At 43.4% G+C, this 21,967-nt stretch overlaps 1 protein-coding gene across 5 annotated transcripts in view; it reads left to right on the forward strand.

The window, feature by feature from the left end:
* Positions 1 to 21,967, forward strand: part of LOC107976993 (tight junction protein ZO-2) — a 121,658-nt gene that overhangs the window by 93,773 nt on the left and 5,918 nt on the right. For all 5 annotated transcript variants that reach the window (XM_027406505.1, XM_027406501.1, XM_027406504.1 and 2 more), the window contains exons 8-19: positions 1,094 to 1,202; positions 1,298 to 1,431; positions 2,836 to 2,902; positions 3,690 to 3,840; positions 6,669 to 6,777; positions 8,224 to 8,434; positions 9,270 to 9,457; positions 9,895 to 9,990; positions 11,358 to 11,437; positions 12,631 to 12,841; positions 20,181 to 20,281; positions 21,450 to 21,662. In XM_027406505.1, the coding sequence (XP_027262306.1) occupies positions 1,094 to 1,202; positions 1,298 to 1,431; positions 2,836 to 2,902; positions 3,690 to 3,840; positions 6,669 to 6,777; positions 8,224 to 8,434; positions 9,270 to 9,457; positions 9,895 to 9,990; positions 11,358 to 11,437; positions 12,631 to 12,841; positions 20,181 to 20,281; positions 21,450 to 21,662 (1,670 nt within the window). The remainder of the gene's footprint in view (positions 1 to 1,093; positions 1,203 to 1,297; positions 1,432 to 2,835; positions 2,903 to 3,689; positions 3,841 to 6,668; positions 6,778 to 8,223; positions 8,435 to 9,269; positions 9,458 to 9,894; positions 9,991 to 11,357; positions 11,438 to 12,630; positions 12,842 to 20,180; positions 20,282 to 21,449; positions 21,663 to 21,967) is intronic.

A 21,967-nucleotide genomic window follows, 5' to 3' on the forward strand; every position in this document is an offset into this window, starting at 1 on the left:
GCAGAGTGAAGATTGCTGCCCTACCTTCCAAGGATGTTTTAGAAAAGTGATTTGCTAAGGAGTGCAGTAAAAGGGTTGCAAATACTCCCTCACATGCATATCCTAAAAGCAATGCCAACTAGGAGATGGGCTCTTGTCGTGTAATACTTGCAGATTGTGGCTATAGCTCAGGAGAGGGCTTCTGTAGCATGTGCATGCTCCCTGAGGTGTGATTCCATCCCAGACCCACAGTTGGCTCTTCCACTGACCCCTTGTTCAGACTACTGGGTGAAAATACTGTTGTGGACTGGCAAGATGACTCAGCAGGCAAAGGCGCTTCCCAGGGATGGCTAGTGTGAACCAACATGCCTGGTTTTGAAAGTTAATTTCATTTCTAGTATATCAGAAGTCTGCTCAGTTCATCTGGACTATGAGTATAGTACAGGAAAGCAAAGAGAGCAAGGCAACTGATTGTAGGAGTTTACAGTTTATTTCCTTACTGTCATCATGTGATTCCCTGTACAGCCTTAGTGTCGGGGAGCTTGATTCTAACAAGATCCCCAGATGGTTTGAATATACATTAAAATTTAAGGGGCACTGGTCTGTTTGGCAAGAGTGGTTTCTCTAGTCTCAGATTCGGGCAATCATGGGTTGAAAATATGTGAGAAAAGAAGTTAAAGTTTCTTCTTCTTGTTATTCTATCAACAACACAGCGTAACTGCTGTGGATATGGCATTTGCAGCATGTTATGTATTATAGATAAAACTATGCAGGCGATCGTGGGTAGGCTGCATGCTAACGTTTAACATCTTACACGAGGAACTTACTCATCTGCCCAGTTTGGTCTGGAACCAATCTCTACAGCTCAATTGTGGTCCCCCTTAAAACAGCTTTGCAAGCAAGTAGGATGTGAGGTGTGCCGTCTAAATTAGATGACCTCTTCATTAAATAATGTCTCTCTCTCTCTGAAAATTAGCAAGTCTTTTCTTCTCCCTTAGTGAAAACAAACATGTGGTAAGCTGAGAGCCTTCCCTTTTGCTCCCTGATCAGAGGATAGTTAATTTGGGGTATGTGCTCATTTCACTGAAAAGGACTTTCCTTATTTTGAAATCAGATATCTCGGAAATCGAGTCCAACCGATCATTTTCTCCAGAGGAGAAGCGCCAGCAGTACTCTGATCAAGACTATCATTCCTCCAATGAGAAGCTGAAAGAGAGGCCGAGGTAAGGCAGTGTGGGCTTTTGTCACTGGCAAATGCACCTGAGTGTGTTTCGTGAATGTGTCATCTGCTGACTCATGATCATGGTGTGTGCCTCAGTTCAAGAGAGGAAACCTCAGGCCGACTGTCCAGGATGGGTGCCACACCCACGCCATTCAAGTCCATGGGAGACATCACTGCTGCAAGTGTCTCAGAGGCCAACAAGGAGCCCAGGAACCAGGAAGAAACCCCAGGTAAGGTTTTAACGTCGTGCGTGCATGCGTGCGTTCGTGCGTGCGTGCGTGCGTGCGTGTGTGCGTGCCTGCCTGCCTGCGTGCGTGCGTGCGTGTGTGCGTGCCTGCCTGCCTGCGTGCGTGCGTGCGTGTGTGCGTGCCTGCCTGCCTGCGTGCGTGCGTGCGTGTGTGCGTGCCTGCCTGCCTGCGTGCGTGCGTGCGTGTGTGTCTTACAAAGCTAGTTCATGCTAAGCATATGTTCCCAGCCCGGTACCAGGTACTGAAGAACTGAATTCAGAAATATGTGCTTGATATTTCCAGAATGTGGATTTTAATAAAAGCAGAATTATTTTTAAAATTTGTAAAGTGGAACAGGCCCTCTTTATTTTTTTCTTTTAATGTGGGATGCAACCTTTTTAATATATCATCAGAATTGGTCACATTTTGACATATTTGAGTTACAGTCCTCTTGCCCTCTGTCCACAAATCCAACATCATCACCCTAATCTTTCCTACCACTCTGAAGTTATCATCATAACTCTAGTTACAAACATTTATATGTAGGCAAACATGGTATTGTTTTCAGGCTATAAAGAGCACTGCCTTGTGCATATGTACCTTGTGTTTTGGGTGTTTCTTTTCTCTGACTTTGAGAAACTATGATGAATGCTAATGTCTTCAAGTTAAGCTTTGTCTTTAAGCCTTCCTTTATTTATTTTTATTTATTTAATTTTTTTGTTTGTTTTTGGGACAGGGTTTCTCTGTATATCAGTCCTGGCTGTCCTGTACTCTGTAGACTAGGCTGGCCTCGAACTTAATGAGATCCACCTGTCTCTGCTTCCCAAGTGCTTGGGATTAAAGGCGTGCGACACGACCACCCTTCTCTGTCTCTGTCTTCTGTCTCTGTCTCTTAAAGAAATAAAAATGAGGACAGCTTCAGAAAGGGGAAGCACTTGGGAATGGGAGTGGGCTAGTGAGCAGGGAAAGGTGTGTGCTGTTGTTTGGTGGGATGGTGAAAGCATGGCATATGGCACACTTGAAGCCTGTGAATATTGTTGTCTCTATATTAAGGAACAAGCTCCTGTGGGTCTGGCTTTTGTCTTGTTTGGTGTGATTTATGTTCACAGTATGGGGCTTGAATCCACAGCCTCCTGCATGCGAGGCAAAGCTACACACTTAGCTACACACCTTCAATCCACACTAAACTTTTAAAATCCACAGTGCCTGGGTACTGGGGAGATGGCTCAATGGTTAGGAGTTTCCCATCCTTATGGTAGCTCCAACCCTCTGTAACGCCAGTTCCAGGGGATCTGATGCCCTCTGCTGGTCTCAACAAGCACTGGGCACTCTTATGGTGCATATACGAATATGAAGAAAAATCTCATATGCATAAAATAAAACCAAATAAAATCTTTAAATCCACAGTTCCTCAACCCAGAACAGCCCCAAGAACTTTTCTTCGTCCTAGTCCTGAAGATGAAGCAATATATGGGTATGTACTTCCATTACTCTCTCTCTCTCCTGCCCATTCCTCTTCCATTCAGCAGATCTGCGTAGCTGAAATCCACAGCAATGGTGTGCTTCCTCCTGCCCCGCCCCAGATGGCGGGTTTGCATCTACTCAGCCACCTTTTGTCAACTCTTATTCTTAATGTTCATAAGGAAGAGGAGTCGCTTATGAGAGAAGCAAAATCTGGGATCGGGTGAACTCTGTTTACCTACCCATCTATTTCTCCTCTCCTGTGTGTTCTCCTGAATATTTGCTTTGTCCAGATGTCTAACTCCCAACCAGATGAAGCAGCTCCAGACGATAGTGCTTCAGTCAAGACTGCAGGGGTGTGGTGGTCGTGTGTGCTTTGCGGTGGGGGGGTGGGCGAGAAGGGGTAATGTTGAATGGTGTCTAGACAGCTGTTGTTGGGTTAGGACCAGCTTCCTTGGATCTGAACTGTCTGTATTTGACTAAACTTGGGGTAGGGTAGACTCAGGAGGACATCCTCCCATCAGATAGCTGCGTTAATCCCTAATTCCATCCTCTCATCTTCGGTGGGCTAATGTGGTAAATTCTGTGGTTTTCCTTCTTTGTGGACTGATAGACATTCCTTTCACTGTCCCAGGGAGATAAAATTAGAGGACAGATGAGAAAATTGGGAGGGAACGTTTGTAGACTGTGATGTCCCTTCTGAGCTAGATAAATAGTTAAGTCTTTAATATCTCCAATGCGAACCCTCCATTTTAAAAAGTGTTTTTCATCTTCCCTTTCTGAAATCAAACCTATGACAGCCCTAACACCAAAATGGTGAAGTTCAAGAAGGGAGACAGCGTGGGTCTCCGGTTGGCTGGTGGAAATGACGTTGGGATATTTGTGGCTGGCATTCAGGAGGGTACCTCTGCAGAGCAGGAGGGCCTGCAAGAAGGAGACCAGATTCTGAAGGTAAGGAAGTCTGCCTTCTAGCAGTCAGCTGGGCAGGGGTCTTTCCGGATGTTTTTCAGTGAAGTAATTCTTATAACAGCAGGTTCCTGGTTGCTGTAATAGTTTGGCATGCTGGGGAGCAGTCATTGGGATCTGGAATTTCTTTCTTTTTGTCTTTTTTTTTTTTTTCTTTTTAAGACAGGGTTTCTCTATGTAGCCCTAACTATCCTGGAACTGGCTCAGTAGACCAAGCTGGCCTCAAACTCACATTTCTTTCTTTTTCTATGTGCACACATATACTAACTTAGGTAGAAAATCCACATGCCATTAACTGGAGGTCCGGTGAGCACTCTTTGGCCCAAAGGAGAAGGGAGAAGAAGTTGCAGAATCACTCAGAGCATCAGGCTTCAGGACACAAGGGCACACCCATCCTCTGCGGTGATCAGATTGTTCTCCAGTGTGGGGGTTGCCAGACCTTGCTTATGAGCAGGCTTTCCAGCAAAACTCTAGGACTTTCTTTGGCTCCAGGAAGGGTTCTAGAAGACTACCAGAGTGAACCTTAGGGGAACACATAATTCCAGGACATCCCTCCACCCCCAGCTTCACATGCTGCTGATACAAATCTTTTCAAATGCCAGCACGTACTAATTGGTAAATACGCTAATGAAAAGGAGGCATGTTTCCTGTTACCAGGAAACTCGAGGTTTAGAATTTTGCTTTTAAATTTGAAGAATAAAATAGATTCATCTTGTGGACAATCTGTGTGAATTTTTATGAAGAGAAGTAGAGAATTCACCTAGGGTCTCAGGCTCCCAATTTCTGCATAAAACTTTGTTAAAGGCAAGGAGAGTTGCTTCCGTGCTCAGAACTTTTCTAGAAAGATTTTTTTTTGTTTTTGTTTCCTGGAATCACCATAGTGACTAGGGTGATACTAGTGGGTACCTGACTTCTCTTGCAGTAGTTCTCGGCAGAGGCCAGGCAGCAGGTGGCTGACTACTCTCGAGCTGACTACAAGATCTCTTTCTTTTCTGTAAAAGGCTGAGAAAGACTGCATTCCCTGAGCTAAGCAGAGGGGCAGCCACAGCACAGTGAGCTGGAGCTGATACCTAATCCTCCTCAGACTCAGCACATCCAGCCCTGCACACTGCTCTCAGATAATGAAACATGATATTTATCTATTTGTCTGTTGGAAAGGACCACACAGTCCGACCTTGAAGTACAGAAACGCTGGCCTAACCCTTTTCCACTTTAGTGTGATCCACACTCCTTGGTCAGCCTGATATGAAGGGAACTGCATGTATAGCCTGGCCATTATTTTTTTTTTGTTGTTGTTGTTGTTAGGTTTTTAAGGATGGCTCTGCCTTTGTAGGTAAGGCCTGGCATGTGCAGCCTGCAGCTGAACACAGGTCTTCCACACAGCAGAAATAGGACTGCTTTTATTTCTTTTCCTGCTTGGTTTTACTGCCTCTTTGGTATTTAAATGGTGTGGCTGCTAATTTCTCCTTAAAACTGTTACGGAATGGAAAAGACAAAAAGAAAACCAAACACATTTTTGGGAAGGGGAATGGTGGTGGTGGTGGTGGTGGTTAAATCACATGGATTTTTAAAAAGTACATCTTGTACCTATCATGCATGTGGAAGTCAGAGGGCACCTTTTGGGAGTCATTTCTTTCCTTCCTTGGTCACCAGGCACACATATAATGCAGAGAGATAGATACAGGCAAAGCACTGTTACGAAATAAAATAAATTAATTTTTATGCATCGGGGCATGGAACTAAATACTTGTCAAATAAAGGCATACAAATGGACAAGAAAATTTTATTTTCAAATGTTCAACATCCATAGCCATCAGGGAAGTGCAAATTAAAAAACTACTTCCTGGCTTTCTATGTTACCTTACAGCATCTTTCTGTAGAGTCTCCTGAAGGACGGATAGGCGAGCACTTAATGATACAGAGACAGATACAGAAACACCCTGTTTACAAACACATGTGAAACATGTTTCTTTTGCTTTGCTTTTGAGGCAGAGTACCACCGATCTTGAAGTCATCTTCATCCTGCCTCAGCCATAAGCACCGGGATCACAGCCATGCTTCACCATATCTAGAGTTAGATAGGTTCCAACTGATTGGAGCCAGAGGAGAGAGGTTGCAATGATCTGTGAACATGTAGTCAAGATTTTACTTGATTTAATTTTTGAAAAAGTGTGGTGCCAGATCTGTTTATCACAGACCCCTCCATTCAATATTGATTTTAGTTATCTGTTTGTTACTTTGATATTGTACCTTTCTGGTCACCTGTTTGAGAGACTTGAAGAAAGGGGGACAGAGAGAATGACAAGAAATTCTAATCAGTTCAGTGGCGAATTCTTTTTTTCTTTTTAAGTCAGGGTTTCTCTGTGTGGCCCTGGCTATCCTGGAGTTCACTTTGTAGACCAGGCTAGCTTCAAGCTCACAGAGATCCACCTGCCTCTGTCCCTAAGTGCTGGGATTAAAGGTGTGCTACACCACTGCCCAGCTCAGTGACAGATTCTTAATTCTTAATTGGCAGATGAGATTGTATGTAGGGCACTGAGGAAGGAAGGTAGAGCAGTAGTCATATAGTCCAGGCCAGGAGAAAGGTGCAATGGTATGGACTTGCACACATGCTGCTTCTGCTCTTCATAGGCCCTAGCGGACTCAGACAGAGACTTAGGAGATACCATTTAAAATTGTTGGTACTACTAGGGATTAATCCTAGAGCTTTGTTTGTATGAGCCAAGCGAGTACTTGGCCACTGGGGTATTTCCACAGCCCCATCAAAACCCCGCCCCATTCGTTATTTATTTCTGGTTTTTTCTTCCTTCAAGGTGAATACCCAGGACTTCAGAGGACTAGTTCGGGAAGATGCGGTTCTCTACCTGTTAGAAATCCCTAAAGGTGAAACTGTGACCATTTTGGCTCAGAGCCGAGCAGATGGTGAGCAAGTTTGACAATCTGTTTTTTTGTTTGTTTATTTGGTTGGTTTTTGTTGTTGTTTTGTTGTTTTGAGGGGAGTGAGGGGAGTGGGAAGAAAGAATGAGGTGTCTCAGGACCAGAAAAAGCAACATTGTATCACAGGTGTATGGAGAAAATTTGGGTACTGTTAATTTTTTTTTTTTAAGATTTTATTTATTTATTATGTATACAACATTCTGCTTCCATGTATATCTGCGCACCAGAAGAGGGCACCAAATCTCATAACAGATGGTTGTGAGCCACCATGTGGTTGCTGGGAATTGAACTCAGGACCTCTGGAAGAGCAGTCAGTGCTCTTAACCTCTGAGCCATCTCTCCAGCCCCGGGTGCTGTTAATTTTGTGTGAAGAATGTTTTCCTCCGTCTACTGAAATAGTTTAGCCAGTTCTGTGTCATGTGGAGTTAACCTGTTTTTCTGAACAATGGTGCATCCTCAGTTATGATGGAATTGGAATTGTTACAGAGTCTCCATGTGACAGGTGGCATTGGCTCCTCTGAACTCTTCGCCAGTCTTACAAGTTGCTTCACCCTTCCAGGGTCCTCTCCTGTAAAGTGGGGGGCAAGAATAGTCCCTTCCTGTTTGTGTCAAAATATTGATGAGCAACTGTGCTAGTCAGGGGTCCTCAGAGGAACAGAGCCAAAAAGATGTAAAGGACTTGGTTGGCGTGAATGTGCAGGTTGGCGAGTCCCCTGTTGGGCAGGGTGAGGTAGGAAGTTGCAGACCTAGCACAATCAAAGACTGGGTGGGTTTTGGGTTTAGCCTGACTAACTTGTAGGAGAACTGATGGTGTACATACAGTAGGAGAAAAGCAGATATTTCAGCCGGAAGGCTATTGGTGGGAAGAGTAACAGAATATTCTAACCAGGCTTTCAACTGGGTGAGGCTCTACCCTTGTTAGGAAGAACAATTTGTTTTACTTAATCTACCTATTTGAACAGTGGCTCTCAACCTTCCTAATGGCTGTGACCCTTTTAGAAAGTTCCTCATGCTGTGGTGACCCCAACCATAAAGTTATTTCATTGTTACTTCCTAACTGTAATTTTGCTACTGTTAAGAATCATAATATAAGTATCTGAATGCAGGATATCTGATATGTGATCCCCAAAGGGGTCATGATCCACACATGTTGAGAACCACTGCATTTGAATGTTAATTTTATTTCACCATCACCCACCATATCCTCTCAGAAAGGATATTTTTAATCAATTGTCTAGGCATCCCATACATCGTCAGGTTGACACAAAATCTACTATCATAACACTTCAGGAGGTTAATGATTTTTGCTTCCTCCTGTTGGAACCTGATTCCCATAAAGCCGTATGATAGGAATGGAGGGATGGAGATGGGGTGACTTGGTAAAGATCTTCATTTAAGTCCAGCACAGCTAACAATGCTTTTGTTTTCCAGTGTACAGAGACATCCTGGCTTGTGGCAGAGGAGATTCATTTTTCATAAGAAGCCACTTTGAATGTGAGAAGGAAACTCCACAGAGCCTTGCTTTCACCAGGGGTGAGGTCTTCCGAGTGGTAGACACGCTGTATGATGGCAAGCTGGGCCACTGGCTGGCTGTGAGGATCGGAAATGAGCTGGAGAAAGGCTTAATCCCTAACAAAAGCAGGTGATTGAGACTGTACTTTCCTAAACATATCTTGTAATCCTGTTCCCATCAAAAGGCAACAGTTCTGCCCTTAAGGAAATCCCATGTGACGTCATCATCTGTCACCATCAGTGGTTATGGGAACAGAGCTGCAGTCGTGAGCATCTCAGACTTGGTTGTTGCACTTGCCTCATTTTTGAGAGTTGCCTGCTTCCCTTCTTGTGGGAAACACCGTGTGGCCATAGCAACCCCAGCACACCTCGTCTCCCTCCTCACCTTCTTGGGAGAGGCTTGCACACCCTCGGAAACACTTGTTGGTGTGTGGCAGTGTAGAAACTTAAGAAAGGTGAAAGATGATTTGATTACTACACCCATGCATGTGTTCTTACTATATACCATATGAGCCAAGTGTGGTGTGTTCTGTACTGAGCTATTGATTGTGGAATTCAGAGACCTGTTGGGCTTCTCTCATATGACAAAATATGGGGGAGAGGGAGAGAGAGAGGGGGGAGCAAAAGAGGAGAGAAAGATGCATGTAGGCCCTCAATTTGCATTTTCCTTTGTATTCAGTCTGGACTCCAGCCCATGGGAAGGTGCCATCTATCTATTCAGGGTGTTTTTTCCCTTTCTAGAAATACCCTCATAGACTGACCCGCTGGTGTCTTCCCATAGTGATTTTAATCTAGCCAGGTTGGCAATGAAGCTTGCACACTGCCTTTTCTGCCTCCACAGTCCCCTTCGTTGTCTCTGTTGTCAGTCTGAGTCAGCCCTGGGTTCTCACATGATACTGGCTAGGTGTCAATAATAGCCTGTTCACATGCTGTGGAGAATGACGCTTCCTGGCCTCTTCTCTCAGAGCTGAGCAAATGGCCAGTGTCCAGAACGCCCAGAGAGAGAACTCTGGAGACAGAGCAGACTTCTGGAGGATGCGCGGCCAGAGATCCGGGGTCAAGAAGAACATCCGAAAGAGCCGGGAAGACCTGACAGCTGCCGTGTCAGTCAGCACCAAGTTCCCTGCCTACGAGAAGGTTCTGCTGCGGGAAGGTGAGGCAGCTCCATGGGCCTAGGAGAGATCTGTTGAGCTCTGAGCAGTTGTAACCACCGAGTTCCAACTTAACCTATGTCGCCTACACCAAGGGTGTAGTGAGGGAATCATATCCATCAAGGCCTCCTGAGTGGAGGCGAATTCTCGAAATGTAGAAAATAATTTTAACCCTGACACGGAAGTATTTGTGTATTGTCCTCTGCGTAGGGATGCGAAGCAACAGAGTACCAGAGAATAAGTGAAGTTTCTACTAAACTCTGTTTTGCTGGGAAGGGTGTTGAAGGCTTCTAATTCAAGAAAGCACTGGGGTCAGGGTGGAGGTGGGAGACTCCAGTTTCTTTTGCTGAGCTTGAGAAGTGTGGACAGTACCTTTGCCTCTCGCCTGGACATGGTAATCCTGGGTACATGCCTGATAGCTGTTCTCTCTTCCTTTCAGCTGGCTTCAAGAGACCTGTGGTCTTATTTGGCCCCATAGCAGATATAGCCATGGAAAGGCTTGCCAACGAGTTACCTGACTGGTTTCAAACTGCAAGTGAGTCCGCTAATGGAGTTTTGCTCCCCAAGTGTTTGTTTGGAAAGTTTTCTGGCACACGAAAGTTGGAAGAATAATGAATATCCACACGTCCTGCCTGGAGTCACTGTACCATGTTGTCAGATACCCTTTCTCTCCACCCCCTGCCCAGAGACAGACACACCTCCCCCCCTGAAATTGTGTGCTGAGCCAGTTCAGTGTTTAAATTGCCAATTGTGAGACTTTATCCACGAGCATATGTGCGGGTCTTCCTATAACAGGAGTATTCTTTTACGTAAGGAAGAGATTTAATGTTAATGTTACAGTTTGAATGTTGCTAATCTGAACTATTCCAAGAATCGAAACTTTTTGATTGTCACCATGATAGGACAAGTGGAAAATTCCACCCTTGCTCTTCTGCGAAAGATCAGCCTCTAAATGCATATGCACTAAAAATGCTCCATAAATTTACCTTCAGTTAAGCCTAGTGGTGGTGGCACATGCCTTTAATCCCAGTTCTCAGGAGGCAGAGGCAGGTGGATCTCTGTGAGTTCAAGACCAGCCTGGTCTACAAGAGCCAGTTCCAGGATAGGCTCCAAAGTTACACAGGGAAACCGTGTCTCGAAAAAAACAAAAACAAACCAAATAATTACCTTCAGTGTGTATGAGACAGGCATGACAGAAATGAAACTTTTCTTTTTTTGAGCAGGGTCCCTCAGATAGCCCAGGCTGGCCCTAAAATTACGTTGTAGCTGAGGATGACCTTGCATTTCTGATATTCCTGCCTCCATCTCACAAGTGCTGGTATAATGGGAATATGCCACCGTGCTTGGCTAAACCGTGAATGAATCTAGTATTTAGATGTGGGTCTCCTTTTGTCAGATACTTAAATTATGCATGTGTAAATTAAAATAGGTAGCACTTCTGGTCCCAAATATTTTCGTTTTTTTAAATTAAGGCTCATCCGTTGATAGTTAGGACTTTTATATTCCTAGATCCGTCCTTTTAAAAAGAGTTTCTTGGAATATTGATGCTTGGAGAATACGTGCCAGTCGGGGCTAGGCATAGGTTGACCTAACAATTTCTTCATGGTTAGATTTCCATTTACTAGTGCTGGGTTTGTAGCTCAGTGGTATGGCACTTGCCTCATACGAGTGAAACCCTGGTGTTTATATGTGAAACACATGCATACGTGTACACTTGGGCATGTGCACGCACACACACAGCAACACACATGGTTTCAGTTCAATGAGTGGTGTGATCCCATCTCACTGCATGTCATGAGATGATGGCTCGTGTCAGGTGTCCCACTGTGCTGATATTTGGGGCATCTGGTTGTCATTGTTTCCATCAGCATTACTTAGCCCCACCCCCTTTTTCTTTTGCAGAAACTGAACCCAAAGATGCAGGATCTGAGAAATCCAGTGGAGTAGTTCGGTTGAACACTGTGAGGCAAATTATTGAGCAGGTGAGAAAACTCATCAGGAGCCCATATTGTCAGAGAACTGGATTGTGGTTTGGAATAGAATGTGTATTTTAATAAAAATGAGGGGCTGGAAAGGTGGCTCAAAGGTTAAGAACAGTGGCTGCTTTTCCAGAGGACCTGAATTCAATTTCCAGTACCCACATGGCAGCTCACAACTGTCTGTAACTCCAGTTCCAGGGTCTTCAACACCCTCACCCAGACATACATGCAATCAAAATACCAATGCCGATAAAAATAAAAAGGAATCATAAAAATATGTAGAAAATACTAATGATAAAAGCTTATATAAATTGGAGCCTTTTCAACATGTAAGCCAGATGCTGTCCTGAGGCAGAGTTCCTATCATTAAACCAAGTTACGCTTATTAGAGGGGAATATATCTTAGTACCCTGCTGGGTGTCTGAAACCATGGAGAGTACCAACACTGTGTGTGTGTGTGTGTGTGTGTGTGTGTGTGTGTGTATTACAGGTACTTTTTCTTCACATGTATATCTGTGACAATTTAATTTATAAATTGACATGGTGGGAGATAAACAGCAATAACCAGAACCAAGATAGACCATTCATAAGAATATACTCTAATAAAACTTAAACAAATGTGGCCTGTCTCCTCATTCCCACTTAGAACCTTATACTGTCCTCACCTTTTTTTACTCACTGTTGGACTCGGGAGAAACTGGAGGACAAAGCCATGGACTAGGAGGGTTCTACAGTCATTCTCTAAGAAATTTTATCTCAGCCAGGAAGTGGTGGTGCATACCTTTAATGCCAATACTTGGGAGGCAGACTCAGGCAGATCTCTGTGAGTGTGAATGCCAGCCTGGTGTACAGAGAGAGTTCTAGAACAACCAAGGCCACACGGAGAAATCTTGTCTCAAAAAACCACGGGGGCGGGTATCTGATAATATGGAAGTGGATGTAATATGGAAAGAAATATTTTTGGCTTTTTAATTAAATATACAGGGTAAGATATGGCCTTTAATCCTAGCATTTGGAGGCCGAAGGAAGGAGATCTCTGAGATCAGGGCCAGCCTGGTATACATAGTGACTTCCAGCCAAAGCTACACATTTAAATATACACACTCATTTTATCTGGTATAGTCTTTACCTGGGGAAACAAGCCCATTGATAGTATTTCATGTCACGACATGCCATCCTTTCTCCACTTGTGACAGGACAAGCATGCTCTGCTCGATGTGACGCCCAAAGCTGTGGACCTGCTCAACTACACTCAGTGGTTCCCAATCGTGATCTTTTTCAACCTGGATTCCAGACAAGGTGTTAAAACCATAAGACAGAGGTTGAATCCGACATCCAATAAAAGTTCACGGAAGTTATTTGATCAAGCCAACAAGCTCAAAAAAACCTGTTCTCATCTTTTTACAGGTGAGTGAAGTTTAAAAGGCGGTTCGTGCTCAAAATGTGAAATAATCTGGGTGTGGGATATGGAGTCCTGCTCATTCAAGAAGAGTCAGATATTTAGACTTACGGCATTTGTATGTTAAACTTTATGATTTTGATAGCCAGAAATGATTGTAAAGATCCAAGACATGGTAATAACCTGGTCATCTCAATAACGTTAGATTTTCAAGGCTAATGAGTGAACCTAGCTTATCGCCAAGTTCCCATGTCTGTGGTAACTGCATGTTACTTATTGTCAGTGATGCATTGACTGACTGTGGGATAGCCATAGTAACTGACAGTGTCTCCCAAATAGAAACCTGAACACTCTGACAATAAAGATTTAAACATTTGTTACTTCTACTTTTTTTTAGGTGTAATAATACTGTGAATGTGTTTTCCTTCCTTCCTTCCTTCCTTCCTTCCTTCCTTCCTTCCTTCCTTTCTTCCTTCTTCTCTCTTTTTTTTAAAGATTTATTTATTGTGTATACAGTGTTCTGGCATGTTTATACCAAATCTCATTATAGATGGTTGTGAGCCACCATTTGGATGCTGGGAATTGAACCTAGGACCTCAACCAGTGCTCTTAACCTCTGAGCCATCTCTCCAGCCACCCCCCCCCCTTTTTTTTTTTTTTTTTTTCTGAGGCAGTGTTTCTCTGGGTAGCTTTGGAGCCTGTCCTGGAACTTGCTCTGTAGACCAAGCTGACCTCAAACTCACAGAGATCCTCCTGCCTCTGCCTCCTGGAGTGCTGGGATTAAAGGCGGGTGCCACCATCACCCTTTTGTGTTTTCTTCTCTTAAAGATTACCCTAATGTTTTAGAGATACATACCAAATGAAATCTTTATAAATGATCTACTAGGCACCCTAGAATTTGCACAGACAATCTGCAGCGAGAGGAGAAGATAGTAGATAGATTGGCCAAACACCGTGACTCAGATGTGGTGCTGCATACATGAGAGTTTATAGACTGGCCAGGCACTGTGACACAGATGTGAGTGCTGTGTACCTGTGTACATGTGAGTTTATAGAGTGGCCTCTACTTTATCTACATATAAAATCTTCCAAAATTAGGTATTTTTTGAATGCCACAAATAGACACATTGCAGCTATTACTCACGATGGTAAGATGGTCTAAAATATGACATTTTTAATGTACTATCTTCATAGATAAATTGTGTGGGTATGCTATAATAGAGAATTTAAGAGTCACAGTTTTTGTTTGTTTGTGCAATGCTTTATTTTGTAGGAACACTGTACTACCCAGATGCCACTTTTTTAGTCCAGTGACGTTAGAGGCCAGTGACAGTTGTCATCAATCATTGATATTTTGGGAAGATCAAGGTGAATGGATATGTATCCACACTCAGTGTTTACTGTAGTTTAACTTAGCACTATGGTGAGAGTTGTAACTAAGAGAGTGTAACCAAATGCACCAGAGAAGTTGTTCTATCATTGGCTAAAGCCTTATCCATGGGCCACTCCTGTTTTTGGTTTTTTGGGTTTTTTTTTTTTAAAGATTTATTTATTTATTTATTTATTTATTTATTTATTATGTATATAGTGTTCTGCCTGCATGTATCCCTGCAGTCCAGAAGAGGGCACCAGACTACATTACAGATGATTGGGTGCCACCATGTGGTTGCTGGGAATTGAACTCAGGACCTCTGGAAAAACGGGCAGTGCTCTTAACCCCTGAGCCATCCCTCTAGCCCACCACTCCTGTTCTTAGTGAGCCTCTAAACCGAATGTTATAGATCTATCTTTACAGTTTGTGGGGTTTATTTTGCGTACTTACCCTTGTATCTTCCTTCATTTTTACCTCTAGCAGTACTAATTTACTTTGTAGTGGCCATGAACAGCAATGCTAGTCTGACTTGTGTGACGCCTAATCAGTCCGGTAGGAACTTGTACAGGGTCCCAGAACCCATTGTAGTTGAGCCCAGGCTAAAACTGGTTTTCCTGACTACATCTCATGTACCTTACAACCCAGCTAGATGATTCAGATGCCAGAAGTGTGACGTGTTGGTTGGTTATCCATTGTCTAAAGTGCTTACAACCAGAAATCATATTTTAGATTTTGGAGTGGTTTTATGAACATAACTGAGCATTTTAGAGATGAGACTCAAGTCTGAACATTAGATTCATTTCTTTTTCACTGAGTCATAGCCACAGAGCCTATGGGTGGTTTGCTATGATCATTTTAATAATTGTTCTGTGTATGGCAATTTCACAGTGTGGGTTTCTTTCCTTGGGCATTGTGTGCATTCTCTTGACAGTTTCAGATCTTGAAGCATTTTTTAGTTGAGGTTTTAAATTAGCCAGTACTATATTAATAATTCCTCATTTTAATGATGAGAAACGGACTCATTTACTCCCCCTACCCCCCATACTTTTGTTCAAGTCGGCTGAATGGCTGGGAGCTTCCTTTAGAGAGTAAGGTTTTGAGTTTTATGCAAGAATGTGAGAAATCCGGAAGGAGAATCCAGGGTTATGGAAGAAGAACGAAGCTTCTGGAAATTGGACAAGGAGGACAGCTGGCCAAAGGTAGCTGGTACCTCTGGGTGCTCCATGTCCTAGCTGGGAGTCAGCATTGTTGGTTGTGGAGCACAGGCCACAGTCACTGGAGAGATCATACATGTAGAAGGATTTGTCATGATTGTAAAATGCTTGAAGAGAGAAACATGACCGAGGGCAGCATCAGGTCTCAGATTGCCTCTGCCCTCCCTCCCTCCCTCCCTCCCTCCCCTCCCTCCCCTCCCTCCCCTCCCTCCTCCCTCCCTCCCTCTCTTAGAAATTTATTCCTTTTCTGTGTATGGTGTTTTCCCTGCGTGTGTATGTATGTACCGCATTCGAGCAGTACCTGAAGAGACCAGAAGAAGGTATTGGATCCTCTAGAACTGGAGTTATAGTTTGCTACCATGTGGGTGCTGGGAATCAAACTTGGGTCCTCTGGGAGAGCAACCAGTGCTCTTAACCACTGAGCCACGTCTTTAGCTCAAGCACATCCTTTCTGATATAAGATGGCTGAGGAGCAGGAGATCCAGAACTCAAGCTGGGGGTAGGAGTAGACGTACGCTAAGTATTGAAGTCCATCTAGAAAGTGTTTGTCAGCCTTCCTAACGCTGGCACCCTTTAATATAGTTCTCATGTCGTGGTGACCCCCAACCATAACATTATTTTGTTGCTACTTCATAATTGTAATTATGCTGCTGTTGTAAATTGTAATGTAATGTACCTGATACGTGACTCCTGTGAAAGGTTCATGACCCGAAATGATTCAAGACTCACAGGTTGAGAACCACTGATCTAGAACTTTTAAGAGTCCAGATTTCTCAGTATGTTGTCTCTCTGTTTCAGTGAGCTATGTAGTCTTCAGGACAGATGGTACAGGGTTGTAGATAGTTTGGACCAAGAAGCCCCTGTTTCATGCAACTATCTTTTATACGTTTCTTCCAGGCTTGTAAACTTGACTGCTGAAAGCTATGTAGAGACTACCCCAACACTTTTTATTGCCCATTTCACCCCAAGTCTGTCCACAGACTGAGATTGGTGATGTGATTTGTGCTTGAAACACTGTTCTGTTTCTGTTTTGAAAAGAATATTTTGTTCTGTGAGTGTGTGTTTAAAAATATATTTATTTAATTTATGAATATGAATACTCTATCTGCATGTTTGCCTTTATCCCAGAAGAGGGCATCAGATCCCACTACAAATGGTTGTGAGCCACCATGTGGTTGCTGGGAATTGAACTCACAACCTCTGGAAGAGCAGCCAGTGCTCTTGACCACCGAGCCATCTCTCTATCCCTGAAACACTGGTTTTTAAGCATGATTAGCAGAACCAGGAGCAGAATTAGCATTTTCTTTTCTTTTCTTTTCTTTTTTTGGTTTTTCGAGACAGGGTTTCTCTGTGGCTTTGGAGGCTGTCCTGGAACTAGCTCTTGTAGACCAGGCTGGTCTTGAACTCACAGAGATCCACCTGCCTCTGCCTCCTGAGTGCTGGGATTAAAGGCGTGCGCCACCACCGCCTGGCTAGCATTTTATTTTCTATGATTTTAATGCACAGAATCTTTATGAGTTAGTAAGTGGGATTATATTTTATGTCTTATGTGGTCTTATTAGCTCAGTATCCTAGTCCCTGTTTCTTTTTTATATAGTAATAAGAAAACTTTCCCACAGAAGAGATTTTAATTGTGACAATATTAAAATCTTTTCCATTATGAGCTTTGATATACTCTTAATTAAGACACTTTATTCAGACTTGCTAAAAAGCAAGTTGGCTTGTCAAAATATTTTAAAGAGCCTGTATACTCTTTCTCAATGAAAATATTTAGTATAAAATACACTTATGCATGTATATCATAAAAATGAAATTTCAATTGCATGTGTTCTTAGGACCTTCAAAGTGCTCGGTTCATGGTTTAATGACTGTTGTGGTGACTTTATGGACTTAGAGACCCAAACTAGGCCACCTTTGTGATAAATTGTGGCATGTTAAAGTACCATGAGATAGTCTGGCTATTTCATTGTTTTCCAAGCTTCATTAAAATGAAGTGTTTGGTGTTCAACTCTGGGAGGTGCTTATAAGTGCTATTGCTGTAATTATTATCGTTCAATGTCACATGACAGAAAAATGTTTCTCTTTGTGTGGTGATTTTTGTTTGTTTGTTTTGGTCATTATTTAGTCTTTGAAAAAGCACAAGGGGAAAATGAGTCTTTTACCAATTGAGGAAAACCCAAATTGCAGAATGTAATACTTTGATTAGGAGAGTGTAGGGAATGTTGAGCATAGGAAGGAAATGGGCTGAAAAGTGGTTTGCTTATTTAGCTGGTGTCTGGCACCTGAGTGTTAAGGTGGCTACAGGATAGCCTTTCTGAGATGTAATTTGTGTACTATACCATTGACCCATTTGAAGGGCCTGTTTCAGTTCCTTCAGAGTTGTGTGACCTGTAGATGGAGTTTTCCTGTGCCAGCGGCTGCTCCCAAATAGTCACTCAGAAACTTAATATTAATTGTAAATGCCCAGTCAATAGCTCAGGCTTGTTACTAGCTACTGTTACATTTAAATTAACCCATATTTCTTATCTATGCTTTTCCACATGGCTTTTCTCAGAACATCATGTCCATCTTGCTTCTCTCTACATCTGCTGGGGACTCCTGACTTGCCCTTCTTCCTCCCATCATTCTCAGTTTGGCTCTCCCACGTAACCTTATCTTGTTCAGCTATTGGCCAATCTGCTTTTTTATTAACCAATGAGAGTAATACATATTCACAGTGTACGGAAAGATTATTCTACAGCAGTATCATTACAGTAACTTTTAGATAGAAACCTTATCCATTAGCAATCACTTTCAGTTTTCTCCCAACCCTTCCAGCTTACATGGTGCCTTTTGGTGCCTCTGTCACTAGAGGTGGGAAGGTACTGCCCACACAGGCCAGGGCTGGGCATGGCTGCCGTGAGGGTATGAGAATGCTAGCAGGGACATTGGCAGCAGGATCCTCTCATAATTTTAGTGTGTGAATCCGATACTACCTGAGTGGGACCTAGGAAATTAGCTTCGATGGAACTTTTATATCAGTGTTCCAGCACTTGGTTCTCTTGAAACTCGGGTTTTCTCACATTCATAATGGCAGGAGGCACAAATATGTCTTTTATATTTCTTAGAGAGCACCCTTAACTTGAGGTTTTCTTTGTGATGAATTCATACTGTATCAGACAGCTCTTAATAGAATCCTGTGAAGGGCCACTTAACATTCTTTATACATCTATTACAAGTCACTTGTTTTATTCCTAGGGTGTACAGCCTCACTTCTATATTTACATCTTAGATCATATTTTAGCTTTGATTACACCAATCTTTGTGAAGTACCGTAACAAGGATTCAAAGAATGCATGGCATCAAGGTTAATTTCTCTGGGCAGTCCAATGTGTCAGTTTAGTCTGACGCTGTGAATAATTAATATCTAAGGAAATCCTAACCTCATTCATGATTTTCCAAGGTCAGAGGTGGAAATTTTTCAAATTTTCAAGCCAGGGTCGTATGTATCCCCAGGCTGGCCTCAAACTTACCTTGTAGACAATGATGATCTTGAACTTTAGATTTCCCCTGCCTCTACCTCCAAAGGAGGTACAGATGTACATCACCATACCTGGTTTCAAGATTAGAATTTCTTAAATGAAAGAAGGCCAAATTTAATTAAAAGAAAACTTGTAGCATAGTTACTCAGAAATTTTGTGTAGCCATTAATGATTCATTTGGCTTTAGAAATTATATATACCACCATGCCTTCTAATAAAGAGTTATATATACCACCATGCCCTTTAATAAAGAGCCATGGAAGCATAAATTAAAAAAAAATTGTAGTGGGGTGGTGGTGGCATATGCCTTTAATCCCAGCATTTAGGAAGCAGAGGCAGATCTCTCTAAGTTTGAGGCCAGCCTGGTCTACAGAGTGAGTTCCAGGACAGCCAAGACTGTTACACAAAGAAACGCTGTCTTGAAACTGCCCCACCCCCAAATCAGTTGTAGTCTATCTGCAACCTCATCATTTACATTTTAGATCATTTTTATATTAATATAATGTTGTGTGTGCGCGTGCGTGCGTGCGTGCGTGCGTGCGTGCGTGCGTGCGTGCGTGTGTTATGTCCATCAGGCTAGTTGGCATTGAGTGCCCAAGATCCACATGTCTAACACTTCCAGTGCTGGGGTTATAGGTACACACAGCCATGCCCAGCTTTTTATACAGGAGGTTTAAATCCACGTCCTCCAGCTTTCACAGCAAGTGCTCTTACCGGATGAGCTATTTCTCCAGCCCCGTTTAGACCATTTAGATCCCACTTACTGTTTTGGAGCAGTTTTGCTTGCCTGGTTTATCTTCACTACATCTGTAAATACAGATTGTGAAGACTGGATGCATGTCATGTGTCTCTTAGTATCTTATGTCTGTGCTGCAACTTGGTGTCTTTACATGGGCTGTGTAGGTAAGGCAACAGCCCAAGCTGCAGACTCAGAAAACGATTTTCCAAGTTTGCCCTCAGGTTTCTTTATTTGCTTGGTGTGAAGTGTAAGACTCATTCATCTCGCCACTTACCTTGTTTTTTGCCTTTTCTCTGATTAAAAATACCCTGACAAAAGCAGCTCCAGGGAAGAATTTCTGAATCCACCTGCTTCCCTCCAAACACTGACTGGATGAATAAGCCGGGCAGGACCTGGCTGTTGTGGTCTCCCAGACACTGGATACTACAAACGGTGCCCAACGTGAGACTACTACAGTCACTCTGGAGATTGATGCTGACCTTTTTGTTTACATTCTTATAGCTACAATTAACGTGAATTCGGCCAATGATGGTTGGTTTGGCAGCTTGAAGGACAGCATTCAGCAGCAGCAAGGCGAAGCAGTCTGGGTCTCTGAAGGAAAGGTATGTGGTCTAGATTTGCTGCTGTGAGGTGAGAGTCTGTGTTCTTGATGCTTCCTCCAGAGGGCAGTGAATGTAGTAAACCATGAACAAATAGGAGTCAGCGTGTTCTTCAAGTTGGAATGTTTCTAATTCTCCAAAAAAGCAATAAAGTGAAGAGACTTTGCAAGGCAGAACATGATGAATGCTGGTCTACATTCACTTCCCCTCTACTTTTAACGTAGCAACTAGAATTGCATTCCAAGTACTCTAATCAGAGCTTACAAGTTCTCCATCCTAATGCCACACCGTACTAAGGACATGGGAAACTTGGAGTGGAGATGAGAGGCAAGGTTGAGAACCATGGGGAAGGAATGCAGTTTAAAATGATACTAAGTGAAGCACTAACAGCTGGAATTATGTGCTTAGTAAAGAGATCGGTGGAGAACGCATCCCAACTCTGAGTTTGAAAGCACTAATGATCTTTTCTAGCCATTTCAAGTTGGATAGCATCCAAATCTGTAGAGATACCTGAATACACAGGTGTGCTGTGGGAAGAGGAGAGTTGAGCACCTGGGATCCCCTTCATTCTAGGAGCGTTTACTCCAGCTAAATTGAGGTAGCTGGTGATCCTTATAGTGACTTTTTGGTGGAATGGACTGTCTTGCTCCCTGGGACCTAGATGTTTAGTTGGCGAATCTAGCATCTGCCAAATGCTTGTAGTCACCACAGCTCCCTGGAGAGGACAAGTTGAATAGGATGTCGCATTTGTCCTCAAGGTTCTGAGAATATTTTTGTCCTAGTCCTGGGGATTTAACCCAGCTACTGCTGAGAAACATCTGAGAGTCTTGGAGATGAGTAGGGACAGGGGTCAGCAGAAAAGCTGCAGAGAAGCTGATCCCGGAAGACCAGCAAAACAGGGAAGCTTGGCTCAGCTGGCCTAGAGGATGCACTGTAGCAAGGATAGATTTCTGTCCTTGCTAGGAGGGTCTTCAGTTTGTGTCCCTGTGCACAATTAACCTAGGGTCAACATCCCAAAGTCAAGTGATAGCGAGAAACTAAAGGTTCCTTCCCTGCTGCTAGCACATGTCAAGGTTTCCAACAGTTGGCTCATCCCTTGGGAGTTTTCTTGAGTCCCCACTCCCAGGAGCCATGCCAGATCCCACTCACCCTTCAAAACAAATTCCTCTAGATGGAAGGGATGGATGATGACCCTGAAGACCGCATGTCCTACTTAACTGCCATGGGCGCGGACTATCTGAGTTGTGACAGCCGTCTCATCAGTGACTTTGAAGATACCGACGGCGAGGGAGGCGCCTACACTGACAATGAGCTGGATGAGCCAGCTGAGGAGTCCCTGGTGTCTTCTATCACCCGCTCCTCAGAGCCGGTGCAGCACGAGGAGGTGAGGCGAGGCACAGCACACTCTGGGCAGCTTGATGCAGGCTGTGAGGCCATGAGCAGGAGCAGTGTTCACTGTGGGTGCTGTAGAGAGTATCTTCAAGGATTGGAGCAGAGGATGGCTAGAAAGGCCCACTGGGAGTCAGCGCCTACATCGTTGTGGCTGTGGTCCCTGGAAAGTGGAGCCAGAACATGGCATTGGAAAAGGTTGAGTGGTACAACTCACCACTCTCTTGTCCTCAGGAGTGGTGCATAAATATTGGCTTTATGTGCCAACTGTCCAAATTATAAGTGGAACTTTATGAATAT

This window comes from Cricetulus griseus, chromosome 3 (assembly GCF_003668045.3).
Source record: "Cricetulus griseus strain 17A/GY chromosome 3, alternate assembly CriGri-PICRH-1.0, whole genome shotgun sequence".
Classification (NCBI taxonomy): Eukaryota; Metazoa; Chordata; class Mammalia; order Rodentia; family Cricetidae; genus Cricetulus; species Cricetulus griseus.